Source organism: Falco punctatus (assembly GCF_963210335.1).
Source record: "Falco punctatus genome assembly, chromosome: 1".
Classification (NCBI taxonomy): Eukaryota; Metazoa; Chordata; class Aves; order Falconiformes; family Falconidae; genus Falco; species Falco punctatus.
The window spans coordinates 69,846,819-69,866,588 of NC_137580.1; the positions used below are offsets into that span (position 1 = coordinate 69,846,819).

The 19,770-nt window shown below is 40.0% G+C and overlaps 2 protein-coding genes across 6 annotated transcripts in view; both read left to right on the forward strand.

Moving 5' to 3' along the window:
• Positions 1–1,726, forward strand: part of CENPE (centromere protein E) — a 38,921-nt gene extending 37,195 nt beyond the window's left edge. For all 3 annotated transcript variants that reach the window (XM_080379667.1, XM_080379669.1, XM_080379668.1), the window contains one exon: positions 594–1,726. In XM_080379667.1, coding sequence (XP_080235793.1) covers positions 594–691 — 98 coding nt within the window. In that variant the 3' untranslated portion in view covers positions 692–1,726. The remainder of the gene's footprint in view (positions 1–593) is intronic.
• Positions 1,727–2,884: 1,158 nt separating this feature from the next.
• On the forward strand, positions 2,885–16,036 carry BDH2 (3-hydroxybutyrate dehydrogenase 2). 3 transcript variants are annotated; one of them, XM_080386584.1, is made up of 10 exons: positions 2,885–3,266; positions 5,277–5,357; positions 6,834–6,912; positions 9,978–10,074; positions 10,615–10,723; positions 11,943–12,003; positions 12,634–12,747; positions 13,291–13,349; positions 14,040–14,132; positions 15,244–16,036. In XM_080386584.1, exons 2-10 carry the CDS (start codon positions 5,286–5,288, stop codon positions 15,295–15,297), a joined length of 738 nt encoding a protein of 245 aa, XP_080242710.1. In that variant the 5' UTR covers positions 2,885–3,266; positions 5,277–5,285; the 3' UTR covers positions 15,298–16,036. The 3 variants fall into 3 exon arrangements, with proteins under 3 accessions (XP_080242710.1, XP_080242708.1, XP_080242709.1); XM_080386582.1 differs by lacking the exon at positions 2,885–3,266 and adding an exon at positions 3,728–5,167; XM_080386583.1 differs by lacking the exon at positions 2,885–3,266 and adding an exon at positions 3,729–5,167 and having other exon boundaries at positions 5,250–5,357.
• The last annotated feature ends 3,734 nt before the right edge of the window (positions 16,037–19,770 follow it).

Genomic DNA, 19,770 nt, shown 5'->3' on the forward strand with positions numbered 1-19,770 from the left:
TGGGAGAATATTCTCCCTAGATAACTGGTTCTCTAAAATGTTTTGCTTTTTAATTTGACATTTGGTTAAGCACAAACTTTTGGCAAAACTATTCAGTTAATTGCTGGTTAACTTTCTTCTAAACTTCTTGGAGATAGTAGACTTGAGACTTTGATGTTAAATCTGCCAGTCTACCTGGCTCCAGCTGCTTTAGCAGCTGTTTTGATACCTTCTGTTCCTCAGCCCTACTCAGGATTTGTTATATCTGGCCCGGTGACTTCTGGGGAAGTCTTCTAGTGATCTACACTAGCATGTTAACGCTACTACCCTCATTATTATACTTGCTGCTAAAAACTTTCAGAAGACCCCAGCAGACACAGTTAACCAGTTTTCAAGGTACTAATGGCAAACTTCCAGAAAAATATGACTCTGCTGTTTCTTGTGATGGCCAACTTGGAAATAGTACAGACTTCCTCACAACACAAAGCTCCCAGAGGCAAGCTTTGATAGTTCATATTTAAAACACTATTCAAGATTAAATTGCTATATTTCTACTGCTTGTCGAACTGGGATAGTTTTTAAGTGTTACTTTAATGTTCTTGTCTTCTGTATAGGTATGCTACCTGCAGAAATAGAACCCACAGAAGAACACCTTAAGCACTGGTTTGGAACTTCAGAGAATGATAAAGCCTCTGACTGTGTCACCCAATAAAGGTGTTCTATTGTAAGCTGCCTTTGCCGTTACTAAAGAATCTGCATATGTGAAAGATAATAGCTTCAGGTCAAAAGCTGTCAGCCTCTTCCACAAACTGTGGTAAGAGCTCTGGTGGCATGCAAATCCATTGCTATCTTGGATTTGCTACTTCCCACAACTGGAAAAGCTGGAATTCAAGAACAAAAATGGAGCAGGATTCATGTTGCCCACAACCTGTTGATCTGATGATGTTCTAGTTTGGGGCCTTTTTTTTGTATGGCAAAGGAAGAAAAGCCAATGTATTGAAGAAAAAAATAATATGGAAACAGGAATGGATCACAAACCAATCTAAGAAACTTCTCACCCTTAAACTTTTCATTCTGTCATTCGTAAACCAGCCATCTTCTGGGTGGTTGATATTTGTACCTTCAGAGTGCTGTTGAGTTGGAAAGAACTATACTTTTTGTTCCTCAGTATGTGGTTTTTATACCATGCTTTCTCTAAGTCCACAAACTTCACTTTCCCAGAATTTTAACCTCTGTCTGGACATTGCAAATAAAGTTACTAAGTTTCTGTTTATAGGGCACGTAATCAAGAGTTCCTCTTAAACTCCTTACAATATTCCTGCAGCTCAGCCAATTATGTTACCAAGAGTAGCTTTGTCTTTTGCATAATCTTCCAATATACTTCTAGCTCTGGTCTGAAGTTGGGTGTTGAATTTTTTTTTTAATAGTGAAGATGGACCTAACATTTTTCCACTACTCTGGTGAATGGAAAATAAACTGAATTATTAGGGTTGCAAGAAGGACTGTTTTACTAGCCTGATTATCTGCATTGTGTGCGCAACCTACATTTTGTTTGTTTTGACAATAAACTTTAATGTGTTAGGTATTTAAAAATACCTTTGCTAGTCACTTGTTATGATCTAAGGGTGTAGATGACAATGTTAAATGTTAACAAGCTATCTTTTATAGTAGTGCCACCACTTCCATCATTATTCTGCTGCTGTGTCCTCTATAACTTTCTGCAATAATTACATTGTGCATAAGTCTGTCACTGGTGTTTTGTTTAACTCTGAGTCTTTCTCTGTTAGGAAATGCTGAAGTCCAAAAGAGATCCTCCTCCCATTCCTCCCCACATGCCCTTTGCTGCCAACTAGATAGGAATTTGGCACTCAAAGCCTAAGATCAACTCTGTTAAGAATGAAATCATCATGAGATAAGAAGGTCCCACCTAAGAAAGATACCTGCATCAAAAGCATCATTATCTCTGAATCTTTGACCTGGAATGTATTTTGGGAAGCTTTATAAAGATATTGCTAGCCAAAGATACAAAGGTTCTCAATACCATTACTGAGTTCAGCACTGCAATGTCTCCTTTCCTACTACAGCCACAGATATGGAGAAGCAATTTGTTTCATGACAGTGATAAGTACAAAGTATTGGTGTTTGTGTGGTGGGTGGTTTTGTGTTGGTTGGGTAGCATTATTTTCTGTTTTCGGGTTTATTTTTCAATTTTCCACCATGATTGAAAGGTATTTTCTTTGGCTACCAGCTTTTTTTCATTCCCTCCACTTTGGTGTTCTAATAAATGAATTCGGCTAGCCCTTTCCTTCCAGAAACGGGAAACAAGCTGTATATTATAGATCTACCTCTTCTACATACAGTTTCAAGGTTTGGGTTTTTGTTAATTATTGCTTGTTTGGAATATTTCTAGAAAAATGTCCAAAGCTGGTGACTGAGCTGAAAAGCAGGAACCTGTTGTCTGAATTTAGTAGGCAGAAGGCTAGGGAACAGAAGGATAAATGATTTTAGAAAACCTAGTTAAAGGTTTTGTTGACTAGGGGCCTGATTTACAAAGACTTAGAAAACTATCACAATTCAGCAGAAAGATGATTAACATTACTGAACTTTGTATATGTGTGTCCTGTTTACCCACAGGAGTGGCTTTTCTGAGGAAACTGTACCCAACTGAAGTTCAGTCAGGACTCAATCTTCTTTGAGAATGCTGTCAGGGTAGCTTTAGGTCTGGTGTGAGCTTATAACTAAATTAGTTTGTTTAGAATTTTCCAGTCTGATATTAACTCTGCCTCCAGAAATGTCATATAAACCACTGGAAACAAAAATCTGTAAATCACCAGTTTAACAACAACAAAAAAAAACAAAAAAAAAAAAAACAAACAAAAAAAAAAAACAAAACCAACCAACAACAAACGCACAAAATTCATCATGCAAGTATTGCCCTAGTTGGGAATTTGATAGTTTATATTGCTAAAATGAGAATGCTTGGGGGAAATTGATTTGTGGCCCTCTTTGGTGGGAATCCTGTTGATTTCTTGAATTCCTTGGAAAATGGACAGCTAATATGGTGATACTTTTTTGTCCTTTCCTGTGCAAGACGACAATCGCATTTTAAATATCTTGAATTTCACTAGATGGCAGCATCTCAATGTTCCAACAGGAAGTTAAGTTCCTCTAGAGAAACTTACCAGTTAGACTACAAATCCCAAGAAGCACAGCAAAAAAAAAAAGTAAGTCTACAACTTCCTTTTGTACAAAGGTCAGTAAATAAACAAGCTGTTTGAGGTCTCTTGGTGAGTGACTATCAAATGCTTCATAGAATCGGTGTGGCTAATGATCATAAAAACTGATTGTTACATTGAAAATATACTTACAGTGCATTTTGCTTCCAAAGTGTTAACTTGACTTGGGGAAGTACTTGAACTGATCAGGTTTGGGTTGGGTTTTTTTCCCCACTGAAAAGATGTACGGGCTAACAAAGGATAAGAAAAAGCTACTTCTGCCTTGAGGGAGCACTTTGAGCTCGTTGCTAAGTTACTCAGGTTCTATTAATTGTAGCAAATCCTTTCCCAGATTTTTGTGTTTGAGTAGCAGCCTTTTGGAAAGCCTGGCATGTTAGAGAGTGCAACCTAGTTTTGTGGGTGGGTGGGAGTGTGTAATCTCATTTTGCTTGCTTAACTTGGTATTTTTCAGCTGTCAATGCAAAAAAGGTTATACTAAGACAGGCCTAATCTCGTGTAACCTTATATCTCTTTGAACACCTCTGATAGTAGGATATGTCTTCATTTTACTAGCCAATGTGAAAAGCAATCTTAAGGTATTGTGGCTTAACCTAATTAGAAAGGTGCATCTCTGTTATTGTTTGCTTAAACTGTCCTTTTGTGCTTTGTTTCTTTCTTTGTGTGCACGCATGTCCTGGTTATGAGAGGAAACCTACAGTGAGACATTTCAGTGTCTTGAAGCAGTCTGCAACTCAGTCTGACTTTAAATCAAAAGATAGAATGTTTTTTTTATATTAGAACAAAAATAACTTTTCAGTTAAAATATGAGAAGTCTGATTTCCTGAACCTGTTTTCTTTGGGGAAGCACTAGTTTTGCTAGCACTTTTGTCAAGAAAAGCTGCTGGGAAAACAATCAGGACTTCTGGTCAAAATCAGAAATTAATCTGCTTTAAGAAGTAGGATACTCAATTTGACTTGGTAATCTGAGTCACAGCATCGATTTGAGCATCTCTAGATGATAGCATTGTCTGCTAACCTAGGGGAGATTATGGCATCTTAACTTCTCAGTTGCAGCACTCAATACGTTGGATTCATGTGTGTATTTAAAAACTTTAGGTTCTCAGGGCACCTTTATATGCTCATAGCTACAGAAACAAATTTTGTTCTGGATTATTAAAGTGCAGAAAGCTTTGCTTATTGGGAACAGAGTTAATGCACACCAGATGTTGCATCTGACTGGAACACAGTGACCTGACCTTTTTTTAGGCAGTTCCTTGAAACATCCTGTTAAGTAGTTTACTCATTAAATAACAAAAAATCCATAGGAGTGAGAGGTTGTTACTTGCTGTTACTTGTTTGCAACTTTTGTATGCTGTATTTCCTTAAACACAATTCAGCGTTGAAGTGTGTGCTTGGGCTACATTTTGCTTTTCAACTGCTACACACTGAGTAAGGTGCAACCTCCCAGAGGTTCCCTACTGCTGGACCCAAGCATGCTCATAGTCCCCTGCGAGCAAGCAACGTGAGAGGTGTGACAGGACAGAGCTTTGTTCCCCTGTACCCCCTGCCTTGTTGGAGCAGGGAATCTGCTGTGCTGGAAGGTTCGAAGACAGATCACAGCAGACACCAAGGCCAGGCTATTGTGTGGGATTTATTGCAACTTAGAAAGTTGATGCATTTGTAGTTTGAGGGGAACAGTAGACAGACCTGCTTTTGAAGAACACAATGGACGGTGGAAACACTAGATTACGAGCTATTGTACTTCTGTTTCATCTTGACTTCTTTCTTTTCAAGGGAAATTAAGTCCCATTTCTGTTACAGTAAATCTTGACTTTTGAACTCACAAGCTTCTTGACCTTTTTGAGGTCCATACAAAAAAAAGTTGGAGGCAGTCCACCCTCCCAGAACCCTGGCTGACTCAAGGTCACACTGCAGCTGAACAGGACAACCTGTGATGTGATTTGATGGCAGAGGTACTCTGAATCATGTCTTGGTTTTAGAATGCATTTGCATCTGATTCCCAGGGAGAGCTGTTGACTCACCTTTTTGTTAAAGATTCTGTGACATTTTCTGCCTGCACAGGTTAGCAGTATGGGCCGGCTTGATGGGAAAATCATACTACTGTCTGCAGCAGCACAGGGGATCGGGCGAGCAGCTGCTATAGTAAGTTGGAAAATGTTTTCCTGTACCGAAGCTAGGCCTCTAAAGTTAGCTTGTCCAATGACATCTGCAGCAAGCAGGCTTTCTAATTAAGCATAGATGAAGCCAGAACTACCCATTGAAAAAATCAAGGAATAATACAGTCGCTATACTGCATCATGTGTGCTTTGTGCTGATGGAATTTCTAAAAGTCTTCAGCTCTGAGAGGTGTCGTTAGGGATAAGAGCAAGATCTAAGAAAGGCTGCAACTGCTTTTCCAACAATATATGGTTGGTACTGTCTGTACCTTTAATCTTTCTGCTACTTTTTTCTGAGACAAGATAAGGAGGTAAGGCAATATTTCCCTGTTATAAGGCTCAATACTGCAATAATCCCCTACAGTAAAGCCAAGATATTTTACCTATGTTAATAGTTGGCCTAACTAAGTCTACGTGATACTCACAGCACAGCTACAGTATTGTTCACAATGAGCAACTGTGAGAAATCCTTTACAAATGTTACTGTTAAACAGAATTCAACATATGTATTAATGTTCTAGTTACTTTTCAATTCCTTTTGACCAGTTCGTCCCCTGCTACTTCCTACTCCCGTAGCAGATAGAGACACTAGCAGAGTTATCTTAGTACCTCTGTAAGGTAATCAGCAAGCCAGGAAAAGCTCCTGTAAGTAGGATTTTTGCCAGACTAGTTAGTTTCTCATGCATGCAGTTAAGAATGCAGAAGTCTGCTGATCTTGGCATTTACATTAAAACACTTAGTCCAAGAAGCAGGTAATTTTCCTGATAATTTCACTTTGTAAATATTCAGCAAGCCACAGAAGGCTGGCATGTTTAATGCCGCTATCCTTTTAAGCTGCACTTGAGGAACTTATGTTGAAGATTAGGGGCTGCAGTCTGAGATGTCAGAATACTTTTGACACAGAGGTTACTTTGGTAGCGTACCTGTTGATTTATCAGTAATTGCAATGTAGAGGTGAGCATCAAGAATGCAGGAATACCTCTAAATACTAAAGAAAATCTGTGCTTCTCTTAACATTACTCTAGTCCAATTATTTGGATGCAAAAGATTTTTGTTAAGTTTTTATACCGTCATTCCTCGTGCCTTTACCTGTCAAATCCCATAACTTCATTTAAATCCTGCAGTACAGGCAATTCCAGCGCTATGTGCTAGTGCATGTGCAGCTATTAAGGGCAATAATAATACCGGTTGTCTTACTCTGGTTACTGTTCTTATACTTTATTTGTGGATTCCTTACTTAAGACAGATTTAGGACCTTTTTCTTTGTCACATATAGTTAGTTAGCTGTCCCTGGGATGTGTGGCAACTGATGTCCATTACTCGTTGACATGCCCAGAATGAAAAGTGAGAGACCAGCTGCCTTCAGGTTTTTATTTCAAGCCAAAAAGGAAACTAGAGGAAAATAAGATTTTATTTCTGGTAAGAGCTAGAATATCTAAACTGCTTCTCTTGTATTCTTCAGGCTTTTGCTAAAGAAGGAGCCAAAGTCATTGCTACAGACATCAATGAGTCGAAGCTGAAAGAACTGGAGAAATATCCAGGTAAGTGACCTACAGTAGGCATTAGGTCAGCTCTTGCAAGTTTTGTTGTAGACTGGCTGAAATAGGATTTGAGGATAGGGCAAACTTCAAAAGGCCAGAAGAAATGGAAAATATCCAGACTGATTCTTTAGATGTTGGCATTACTTTATTCTGTGGTGTGGAACCGCAGATATTTAGCATGAAAACTACTGCAACATCAGTATATTGGATAGAGTAATAGTCCAAGCATGTGGAATAACTTTTGAGTTTCCTGTGTCACAGAAGCAGTTGATTTCTGCTTCCCAGAATGGCACCCATTTCCAGTTACCTTTTGGGATCTCTAGGCTGTCAAACATACCACTCTGAAAGGCATGGAATGCTTTTCTCTGATCATAAGAGCTAACATTCAGCTACACAAAAAGTAGATTCAGTCCTTGCATTTCCGTGACCCATGCTTAATAAGGAATGTGTTAAAGAGATTGCTGTCTAGAAGAATTTGTGTGTCTTCAGAAACTAATTCCACCAACGTGGAGTAAGCCTACTCTGTTTGTACAAATGCTCAGGCCTGAAGGCTGCTTTCCCACTGGTACCACAGGACCATACTTCAAGGAGAAGGTTTTGCATGGCTCTGTTTCTTAGTCATAGCTGATGCAAGTATGGGACACGATGTTAATTTTTTTTTTTCAGTCTTGAATTAATAAATAAGACCTAGGTATGTTTTACAACTGAAAATGCTTCCAAATTAATTTGACGGAAGGAAGTGGATTTAATGAATTCCTATTATAGGGTGTCAGCCAAATATGCAAATTTTTCTGTGGCACAGCATTTAGAGTGAATCAGTCTCTACTGACTGGAGTTCACCACAGGCAATCCCTTTGTAATTCCTCAAGAACTTTAGGACTTTCCAAGTTCATTCTGAGGGTCTTTAGGAAAGTGTTACATCTTGAACTGTGTAGTTTTTTTTCCCCTCAGCTAATATGTTCACAAGGAAAGACATAATTTTCCATATACTCAGAGCCATTTTCATCCTTTTGATATGATTAGTTAAGCCATAATTCATCAAGGCTTGGCACATTGTAGTCTTTGAATTTTATCCAGAAGAGGGTAATTCCAGTGGTGATGTTAATCACCAGTCTGTAGTCTAATTGCATCGTTATACACAAATCTCTTCAAAAGTGTCTCTATCAGTTAACTAAGGCATATAAAGCCTGTTCATGGAACTGTCAGTTTGGCTTCAAAAGAAACAGATTTTTAAACATGTCAAATGAAATTCTCCCATAATTTAGACATCACTCAGATGCTTTATGGACAGCTTTACAGCATTTCAGAATCATGTATGGTGTGCTAGATGAGACCTCCGGAGGCCATTTAGTCCTGCCTACTGCTCAAAGCGGCTCTGGTTAGAGCAGATTGTTCAGGGCTGTGTTGAGTCAAGTTCTGAACATCTCTAAGGACAGAACTTCCTCAACAACCTCTGTCAGCCCCTGTTCCAGTGTGATTGCCTTCATGGTTTTAAAAGAATTACATTTAAAAACAAACAAAACAAAACAAAAAAAAAACACCACAAATAAAAATTGTGAAACAAACAACAAAGAAATCCCACCCAAATCCACAAAACCCAAATATATTCAGTGACACTTTCCCATGTTCCAGCTTCTTTCTGTTGTTTTTCATCCTTCCAGTGTGGGCCTCTGAGAAGTCTGCTCTCTCCTTTACAGTTTCTCAACAGGTAGTTGCAGACCTTCATTAGACTGTGTGTCACCAGTTGCACATGACTAAACTGTAAAAAAACCAAACTAACTATGTTTTGGGGCACACATGTGATCTGTGCTAGATGTCTCTTCATCCTAGATGTAGGATATGCAAAAGGGTGATCAGCAGCAAGTCTTCGTCCCCTGGGAGCCTAATTGTACCCACTAAGAAAATTATTGGAGTATACCCTGAGTCCTCTTCCACTAATCCAGGCTTCCTTTGGATGAAAATCTCATGTATTTGAGAAGGGGGCACAGCTCAGTCTTTACGCACGGTGTGGAGTGAGGGTGCAGGCAAAGTGTGTCATGAAGTATGCCTATTCCCTAGTGAGGATTCAGCCTTGGCATGGCTGAGAGAAGCTACTTCAGTAAATTGAGGTAAAAAAACATGTAGATTATATCATATCATACTACAGCTCACCTGGAAGTGCAGTTCTTTTACTTTGCTCTCTTCTCGTCTGTCCCAGGGATAGCACTGCTCTGGTTGGCCTTAGAATCAGCGCCTCTTAACAGAACTGCTTTATCGAGAAGTGTTTTGACGATTTGTGCCTGAACTTGTTTTGCAGAAACTATCTCAGTCTTCTGGAGAACAGAAGGATTATTTTTTTATCAGTGTCTGTCTTGAAAGTATGGCACAGGCACAGCCACAGCTGTCAGAGGCTGAAATAAGTAGACAGTGAAAAGCAGTAAGATTCCAAGGCTCCTTCTGATCATAAACAAGTCTATGAATACGATGCTTATGTTTTTGCAATTAAGTAATTGACATGATACTATTCCAAGTAATAGAAGTTAATGGTTTATGCAAAATTATTTTCCTCAATAATTAGATGATATAAAGCTGATTCATAATGTCTTCAAATATACATGCATAGATGGCATGCAATATGACTGCAAGTGTGTGACACGTAAATAGTTCCAATTATTATTCTGTAATAATGCGCATGAAATCTTGTTATGATCATACAGGTTCTGTATTTCCTCAGTTCAAGAGTATAGTGGAATTCAAATTTATTGGAAACATTTTTATGGTAAAATACATTAGCTCATTTGCTTGTGTGATGCTGTATGGCAAACAAATCAGTTGATCTTCTTTTAATTCCCTTCTGAAAATTTAAATAGCGTAACACGCTGTCCATTGCTGTCCCAATTTAACCATTGCACTAACTTAATGATTAAGTGCAGCTCTCACTCACTAGTCTCTATGTCTTGGTGCACCACTGAGGGGACTGTTTCTGGCAAGCTGCTGACTCGAATTGTAGGTGCAATCCTCAGCACTTCAGAAAAATAAACTGTTGATCCTTTGCTAAAACCAGTGCAAATACCTTGTTCTTCTAGGCATTCAAATACGAGTTCTGGATGTTACCAAAAAGGAGCAGATAGAAAATCTGGCCAAGGAGATTGAAAAGATTGATGTTCTCTGTAACATTGCAGGGTAACTAGCTTCCATTTGATCCTACTATTTCTCCAGTTTTCCCTATTCTCCAGAAATACTTTCTTTATTATTTAAACGCACTTTATTTCTATTGTTATCATACAGTTTATACCTTTAATACAAACTTCCATATCTTTTCGTCAAAACTGAACTTCTTGTGCACAGTCTTGTTACCCAGGCCAAGGTAGAATGGCTCTGGCATTTGATTTCCCCACTCTATAGGTGCCCTGTACTGGTGGCTTCAGCTCTCTTAGCACAGCTGTGAGCAATGGCCTAGTAGTGCTCTACATTTTTTTTTTTTTTTTTTTTTTTTTAATTTCTCTATTGCTAAGCAGTCCTTGGCACATACCAAGTCTGCCTGGTGTCCCTGATACTCATCAGAAGAAACATACTGTTGCTTGCTTTCTTTAGTAGAGCTCTTGTCCTTCCTTTTCAAGGCTGGAAGAGTTAGCTACTGCAAAACAGTAATAGAAAAATGTACGTAAAATGCCACAGAAACATAAAACACAAACAGTAATCCACTTCATGTGCTTATTCCAGGTTTGTTCATCATGGAACCATTCTGGAGTGTGAGGAGCAAGACTGGAACTTCACTATGAACCTCAATGTTCGCAGCATGTACCTCATGATCAAGACATTCCTTCCTAAGGTAGAGGCTTGGTTGCCCATAATTTTTAGTCTCTGCTACATTAAAGTGTGAGAAGCATAAGTTGTTGCCACTGACAGCATGGGATTTGAGATAAAAATGCAAATATGCAGGTTTGGTTAGTGAAAGCCCTTAAATTATATCAATCCTACTCTAAAACATTCTCTGCATTGTGTAATCCTTCAAGTAGACAACCGATCTAAAGGATATGATAGAGAAGATTAATTCAGGGGTTTTGGTCTATGTAATTTGTAACTAAAACCCTTCAAATACAGAGCAGTGAGGCAGCCATTGCAATACAGTGCTACCATATTATACCATAGCACACAGCTGCACAATACCACTGCTACAAAATATTTGTAAATAATCTATATTAATGTGAATTTTATGGAACTCTGGAAACTATCTCGTGAAGCAATTTGTTGCCACTGCTGCCAACATGCTGATTATCAGAACAACAACTCAATTAGACAGTCTAGCAGCTTGAGGACATTTTGTGTTTGACACAATAACTAGCTTCGGGACTACAAAAATTTGTGGACTGAATAAGGTTTTTGTATTCCTGTAAATGCAAAGGCCAGATGTGGAAGCAATGACCATGACTGGATGATGACTACTTTTTTTTTTCAGTGTTGTTCCAGTTCTTTTTTGTTTGTTTTTTTTGTGTTTTGGTTTGATAGCTGTTTTCTGGTTTTTTTCCTTAGCTCATCTTCATTTTCAGACGTGGTGTTATAACAGCTTTAGGCGTATCAGGTTTTGGTATGCCTAAAAAGTTTATAACTTAAGGAAACTTACCTATAATTCAAAGATGCTAGTGAGCTGTGCTGTAGAAGCTGCTTGCTTCTCCAAAGCAAGAAGGGTTTGAATGGGACAAGTGAATTACTGCATCAGTAGATGGCATGAGCAGATGTCTATGTAGGGTAACTTACTGTGGTGACAAGAGGGCAATGATTCAGAGGTGGCTCTCCAGCAAAAAATCTTTTCCTGTCATAGTCTTCACCCCCAGATGACTTCGGAGAACTAGTGAAAAATTCAGGTTCTGTTTTACTACTACAGTCAACAGATTAAAAAGAGGTAAACGCGTACTCATGCCAATTAAGCTTTGTTACACTGTGTACCAATTGCATGTGGGGCTGTTCTGGAGGTTGTTATGGGTTATTTTGTTGGATCTGTAGATGACAAAATAGCTTTGCATTTGAATGACCTAAGTATTCTTTTGCAGATGCTTAAACAGAAATCTGGAAATATTATAAATATGTCTTCTGTGGCATCCAGCATTAAAGGTCAGTATCTTGCTAGAGTTCCTTAATAAATCTTTAGAGTTATGGGAAAGCAAAATAAATAATTGCATAACTTTGAATTTAGAGGACAGTGCTAGTCCTGTGGAGGGATGCAATTAAAAAACAGTGAACACATCAACTTGTACATACACACAAGGGCACAGATGGAAAATTGCAGAAACATCAAGATCCTTGCCTCTGAACTTTTGAATCTGTCCTGAATGTTTCGTAGCATCCCTTTTACCAGGTTATTTTCACAAAAAGGAATTACTTCCAGTGACTTTCTGCTATGTCTGCTCTTGATGAAGAAAAGACAGTTACGCAAGCACAGCAGTTATGCTTCCCCAGGAAGCCTGGTGCTGACTAACAGATGGGTGACTACTGTTACTAAATCTTTGTTTGCTTTGTTAACTTTCCTAGACTACTCCCCAAACTTATAACTATTGAAAGATTGTGTGCTTTGCTGTGGTGTACACTAGAGTAGAATCCTGGCAGTCAGCATTCTAGTTAGCCTGCTGCTATGGAGGGGCTACAGGAAATGCTGGGGTCCAAAACCATGTGCATATTGAACAAATTTGCCTCTCTTCTTTTTTTAATAATTTCTATGCTGCCTTCACACTGACCCTTTGTTAGGAGTTGTGAACAGATGTGTATATAGTACTTCAAAGGCAGCAGTTATTGGTCTAACGAAGTCTGTGGCTGCTGATTTCATTGAACAAGGCATCAGATGCAACTGCATATGTCCTGGTAAGTATTCTTACATTACTTGGTAAACTGGGAACAGGTGCTGGAAGGCCCATTTAGTTTGAAATCATTAACAAAGAACAGACTTGCAAGTGGCAGCTGAAGTTATGAGCAATCTCAAAGAACAGGACATGCTTGAAACATTTCTGAGATTTAAAGTAGAAAAGCGGTTACTTCTGTAGTTAGGCTGTATGTTTAGTCTGTTAACGCAGCACATGCACATTATATATGCATTACACAGAATTTGAATGCTTATGTTCAAAGATAATCTAGGAAGTTAGAAGCAGGCAGGGGGTTCAGGTGTTTAATGACATGAAAAGTAATTAATCTAATACTCAAAAGTCTTGCCTTCTATTGAAATTTAGAATTGTATGCTATGTTGATAGTTCTGCAGTCTTTCTCCTGAATCATATTATAAAGTTTCACGTAAATGTTAAGACATAGAAATAGAACCAATGAACTGTTTTGTTCATTGTTGAACAATGAATGAAAATCAACTGATTGTTGATGCAGTTGACTTAAAATTTAATTTAAAATTTTGCTTAGGGACTGTCGACACACCATCTTTACAGGAAAGAATCCAAGCCCGCCCTAACCCAGAACAGGTGAGAAAGCAATTTATTACTTTGATCATGGTTGTACATATGTTTAACTCACTTTAAAAAATAAATATATAGTGGCACTTCTGCCAGCAGTCAAGAATGTCCCCTATTTCAGAGTGCCAATGATAACAGTAGTGTTGCCTTTAATAGTTTGGACAATTTGTACTTAAGACAGAAGTCTTAAAATGCCTCAGAAGGGTACTGTTGGGTAGTGAATACAGAGGGTCTGTCACCTGTGGAAGTGTCTGCAACCACTGGTTACAGTATCTAGTGCAGAAGTATAAGGCATTTTCTACTGTAGCATGTGGTAGCCACAAGCTACTGCAAAACCATGATAAAAAGGGCATTCTGGCCCTTGTATGTCAAAATTACTTAGGTTGTTCAACCTTACTAACTAGATAACTGTGAGCCCTCATTTGAAGGGCCTGGGAATATCTACCACCAAAGGAAGAAGGACTTATCTTGGCTTTATTCTGGAACCAGATGTCTAGGTCCAGTCTCCTGTTTTTCAACCCGAAATTCACGCTGGTGTTAGTTTTCTAATTTCTTTTTCTAGCATAAATTCCCTACTCAGTGTAATAAAAAAAAGTTATTTATGACTTGTTCCCAGTATTGCTTCGCACATGTCATACTAATTGGACTAAAATAATTGGGGTTTTATTTTTGATGTACCAAATGCTCTTGGGTATCTAGGCCCTGAAAGACTTTCTAGCCAGACAGAAGACTGGCAGGATGGCTACTGCTGAAGAAGTGGCCCATCTCTTTGTGTACTTGGCCTCTGATGAAGTAAGTATGGAACAATAAAATTTCCTGTCACAGAATCCTGTGCTGCTTTGCTGCTTCACAGTAGCAAGAATTTTCTTTAGAAGGATTTATACTCTCTTTGAGCTGGGTTATTTAAATAATTAAATCTTTTACCAAGTTCAACCTATGATACAAAAAGTGCTCTGAATGTTGACAGCGATGTTAAGGCTTCATGCATTTGGTACCATAGCCTGATGGTTTCCTGACACCTGAGCAAATTGTCTGACCCCGGATCATTCTGAATGATGGGAGAAATGGGCTTGCCTGCTTTTGCAAGTTTGCACCACAACTAGAAAGTATTTTAAGGAGGTAGAATTAGTAGCCATCACCTACCCTCACTATTCAAGAGCAAATACTTGTGTAGAGCTGCTGGAAACGTTGGCTGAAAGGGCTAATGCTCAGAGTGAATTTACCCTTTCAGCGTAAGGAAAACAAAAGACCCACTGAAGCTTTTACACACAAAACCCTTAATGACCACTGCAAATACCACCAACGCTAATGAGCACACATCAAGGTCACTTTGGATGCTGTAAACTTACTATGAATCTAAAACTGGACTAGATTCCTCTGGACTTGCCCAGCAGTTCTACTGAGCATAACATGATACTTGAAAGGAGTTAATTCAGTCTTAATGCTGCTATCTATCAGTAATCTGATTTCTCATTTTCATCTTGGTTTTAGTGTTCTCTAAAGCTACTAATTTTTTCCGGTCTGATCATAGGGTTTTCAACCATGTATAGACAGAATTCCAATTTTCCAATATATTCCAGTACTGACATAGAGAAGAATGGCAACAATTCAATTGTGTACCTCACTGTCTGCCTAATCTGAATTTTCAGTTAGGTCCCCTTATAATTATTGGCTGACATGGACAGTTTCTGTTTAGCTGAACAGAGCTAATAACATCATAGGGTGAGGTAAAGGCTTCCATTTCTAAATTTGGTTTTATTCTATCAATTCAGATATTTTTGTAAAACAAAAAAAGGGTTTGTATAAAAAAGCAGGTTTTTGAATTTAAGGAAAATGTGTTTACCTGTAATCAATAGCCATGACACATTTGTTAAAATTATTGTTGCTTTTTATGTCATTTCAGTCTGCCTATGTGACTGGAAATGAACTAATCATTGATGGAGGATGGCGCTTGTGATTAACCCTACCTGCAAACAGAAATTCCTACTATCGAAGGCAAAAAGTGAGGATCATGTTTCTCAATTAAGATAGCTTGCAAAGATTTACATCATGCACATGTCTTTCAAAACAAATTTTTGGTGCATTTTTACTGCTATATGATCTCTGTATAAATTGATCTTACTGATTCACTTTTCCCTAAATACTGCAACACAGGAGTAAAACATACTTAATATGGCTTCAATTTATGGTATCTCCAAAAACATGAAAGAGTAGCAATTCAACATTTAAGATTTCAGAGAGCAAAGAATATTATTTAAAGGACAAAATCTGAGTTGTGTGTTAAGCAAATCTGAGTGAAAGGATTTAAATGCTACATTTATTCTCATCCTGCAAATTATGTGGGAGGTAAATATTCACAATTCCTGCTAGTACTGACAGACTCTCCAGAGAAAACGAAGAGACTACCATTAAATCACCTGAACTGTGTGGTTTAAACAAGAGAAAAGACAGAAATAATAGCACATGTGAAGGTTGGAACATTTGAATAATTTTGTTATTGGTGACAGATATTTCTATATTGGAGAGCATGCTAGTTACAAATTGTACTTTGAAAGCACATTGTTATGCAAATTACAAAGTTAGTTCTCTCTGCTCTGTACTATCATCAGCAAAATGATGGAACACGTCTACTTAAAATCAGGCTTCTTACAGTTTTAAAGTAAGTGTAACTTTGACAAATAAGACAGTACTGTGGATGTTGGCTTCCTCAGGCTCATTATGCGTTTAACTTTTACCTTTAATCATGGTTGGAACATTCTGTGCTTGTGTAGTTTGTTTATAAGGGTCTTGAGTATCTAGTATTTCAACAAAGTGACCCTGGCAGCCAAGCAGGATCAAGTTGAGGCAGAAATCCAAAGTTATCAAAAGTGGCTCCACCAATATTCACTGATGTAAATTCGTATGTTTAAAGTTCAGGCTGGCAGGATACTGTTTCAATGGTTTCAGAGTTTAATATGAAGGCCACAGTCCTGCCTCTCAAGTAAGCAGGCTTTACCTTGAAAAGAGAATCTCTCTTGAGATTCAGTGGTGACACTGGAGACTTGCAGTGTGTATTCTGAAAATAAAGAATCAGAGAGAAAAATTCATTACACTTATTGCGTATTGATCATTTTTGGTTCACTGGTGATTGTAATATACAGGTGCTACTCAGAAATGGCTTTTTTTTCTGTTGAAGCAGCCCTGCAAGAAAAGGACATTGCACTGAAAGAACAGATACGGATTTTTTCAGTGGTTGTCTGAAAAGCTGGTGGCCCAGGAAAAAAATAAAATCAGCAGAGACTGCTGTCTCATGCTTTATTAGCAACATTTTTCATGGGGGTGCGAACAGCTGGAACTCTGAAATGTGCTCTAATGTCTGAGGGTTTTCCAGCAGGCTTGCTGGAATTATTTAAAGGAGAATGCATCTTAATGGTCTTGTGACCTCTTAATTCCCTGGCCTGTTTTTAACGGAGCTGGGTAATCCTGTTTGTTTTCCTTCCACCCCTATGATAATACAAAGAGGAGTGTTTTGACTTTTCAGGTTCCAGGGTAGGGGGAAGAGACTTCCCAGACTGGATTCTTATGGAAAACTTAGTGTGATTAAAAAAAAGTGGGTGTTTTTTTTTCACTTGGATTTGTAGTCAGCTTAATTCTTGTAATGCTACCACAAGTGAAGTAGCAACATGCTGCGTTTGAACCTGCTCTCATACAACCAGTGTAGCTTGTGAAATGAGGCTGAGACAGCCTGTCTCATAGCCTCGAGGTGCACGCACTTGGTGGTTCTTTAGGAAGCAGAAGTGCCTTGATGGGAACACCACACATGAACTAGTTAGATTTTTTTTTTAATTATTATTTATTTATTCTCCTATGCAATTGTTCTGCATGCACCCGGAGCAGAATATCCGTGCCTTTACCCTTTCTTTGCACCTGCCCCCAGCTGCGGTGGGCAGCCTGAGTGGCAGCGTGGCCCTGGGAGGCGACATTCCTGCTCCGTGCGGGGTGCGACGAACGGCCCTCCCAGCGGAGGGGCGGCTGGCCGAGGTGCCTCGGGCTGACCGAGGTGACAGCGCTGTGACAGCTGCACAGCCGCCCCTCCCCCAGCCTGCCGCCCGCGGCGCCGAGGGACGCGCAGCCCCGGGGAGCCCCCGCCGTGCCCGGCCTGGGGCGGAGGCTGGCGGCACCGGGGGGGGCGGGGCGGGGGGAGGGGCGGACCCCCGTGCCCGGGGACCCGCCGTGCCGGGGAGGCTGCGCCGCGCCGCGCTGCCCAGCTGCTGCCCGGAGCCCTGTGTCCGCGGCGGCGGGAGAGGTACCGGGGGCTGCTGGCGGCGGGGAGGGGGGGGGGCTGCGGGCTGGCTTTGCGGCAGGCGGGAGGGAGGTGGCGGCAGGGTGTACTCGCGCCTTGCGGGTGGCGATGCGGGGTTTGGGTTGTCGGTTCTTTCGGTCTTCTATGTTTCCCCCCCCCCCGGTGTTGGCGGTTGTGGCGGTGGCTGCGCTGAGCGGGGCGCGGAGCGAACACGGGTGCGTGTGCTGCATCGGGCACCTCCCGCCTCTCCCGCGCATCCCGCCTCCCTACCATCAAAAAAAAGAGGAAAAAAAAAAAAAAGTAAAATGATAAAACGAGAGGATTTAAGTAATCTATAACAAAAACCTTTCCTATTCCAAAATAAGGAAAGCATGCTTTACGCGGAGTTACTAAAATAAGGCTGTTGCTGGCTGGTTTCCATGGCAGAGGCTCCTAACCCTGGGGTACGAATTCTGCACTGTGATTTCTCGGTTGCTGATTTTGTTTGTTTGTGGGTGAAATTAAAAAAAAATCACCCATAAAAACAATCCACACCCACAAAAGCAAACAAAAAACCTCGGAACAAAAACAAACCAACCCCATGAACCCCAAAAAATCCCACCATGATGTGGGTAAACTAACTGCTCGCTTTGGTCTCATTAATCCATCTGGCTGTTGCTTGAAACAGCAGTATCAGGACTGAACAGGGTGAAAATTTGTCACGAAACAGGTGAGGACAGCAGCACGTACACTGTCAGATTTCTCGTTCACACCTCAAAACCCTTTGTGCTAAGCAGAACATCCACTCTGCTTACTTGGTCCGTCTCTTTCCTATTACGCTACTGTGAGCAGTGCATTCGGGAGCAGGAGCTGAAGCTGTTGTTGAGGTGGACTTGGGCTTCTCAGGAGCGTTAACATGTTTCTTGTCAGCAACTACGTGAGCCTGAGAACTGGGATGTTGCCGGTGCAAAGCGACATCTGTCCCTTACCCACACGTGCCCCTTTCAGAGTTACGACATTAAGTACGTGCATCCTGGGGAAGTGGTTGGTGAAGGCAAGGAGGGAGGCACGGGTAGGTTGCTGGTGCGCTCTGTTCCGTTTAGTGGACTGGTGTTTGTGGATTCCTGGCCCCCATGAAAGGATGAACAATCCTAATGGAGAGATACTTTGTTTTTTTCATAAAAAGCTTTGAGATTCTGCAAGTAGTAATTAAAAAACAGAGGGAAGTACAGGAATTTGAGTAAATTAACACTTCACATTTAACAAGGAAAGGAAGCAAAGCTATTACCCTAGAACACATCGAAAGTGTTTACTTATGGCTCTGTATTCTTCCTCTGTGCCTTGACCATGTTCAAGCCAGTTTCATATCAGATCAGCTCAAACAAAACCACCCAGGTATTAACAGTAGCCCCTGTCTTTCTTTGTGGCATCAATTGTTTCCAAGTATCAAACATATATTTATAAATCAGAATCGGGTCTCTGACTTGCTTCCAGCAATTTAGCAAGGGAGGAATTTCTTGTCTCAAAAGTTCTGGCTTAACTTGAGTGGCGTTTTATATAGCCAGAGCAATGTGAAAGATTTCAAGAAAACATTGTCGACCCTGAAATACAGTTGTGGAGAATATACGCACATGTTTGCTGTTACAGAAAAGAACACTAGCAAGCCTTATCTTCAGGTATGTGTGTGCCATTCCTGCTGGCTCAAGCTTCTGAAACTACAGTAAATATTTGCACACACACAAAAAAAATCTGACCTACAGAACAGTACACTGCTATCTTTTGTTAACATCTATGGGACAAGAAGTAGCCCAGTTAGACTGTGTAAATACAATGACAATGACCCGGTCTGAGAAGTGTCTCCATGGGGGTATGAGCAGCAAAAAAGAGCCATGTTCTGTCAGCCTCACCTGGATATAGAGTGTAAGCTGTGCATGGCCCTAAATCTTTATTCAAATAGGCATCTTCTCTTTCTCAGACATTCAGTCAGTGTGTTTGGAGTGGCATCTAACAGAACCATGTTCTTGAAAATTTCCCTGAAAATTAAGTTGGATCTGGTCACGTTTAAGTTATGGAAAAAGCGTCCTCTCACATGTATGCTTTAGAAACTATAGCTGTTCTTAACTTTATGTGTGGTTGCTTGCACTGCTGTGCACGCAGGGGCTGTGACCC

Excerpts from the sequence above, each read along its gene's own strand:
- BDH2 (XM_080386582.1), top strand. Across the intron at positions 5,358-6,833 it reads TCGGGCGAGCAGCTGCTATA|GCTTTTGCTAAAGAAGGAGC; the intron begins GTAAGTTGGAAA and ends TGTATTCTTCAG. Across the intron at positions 12,004-12,633 it reads TGTGGCATCCAGCATTAAAG|GAGTTGTGAACAGATGTGTA; the intron begins GTCAGTATCTTG and ends ACCCTTTGTTAG.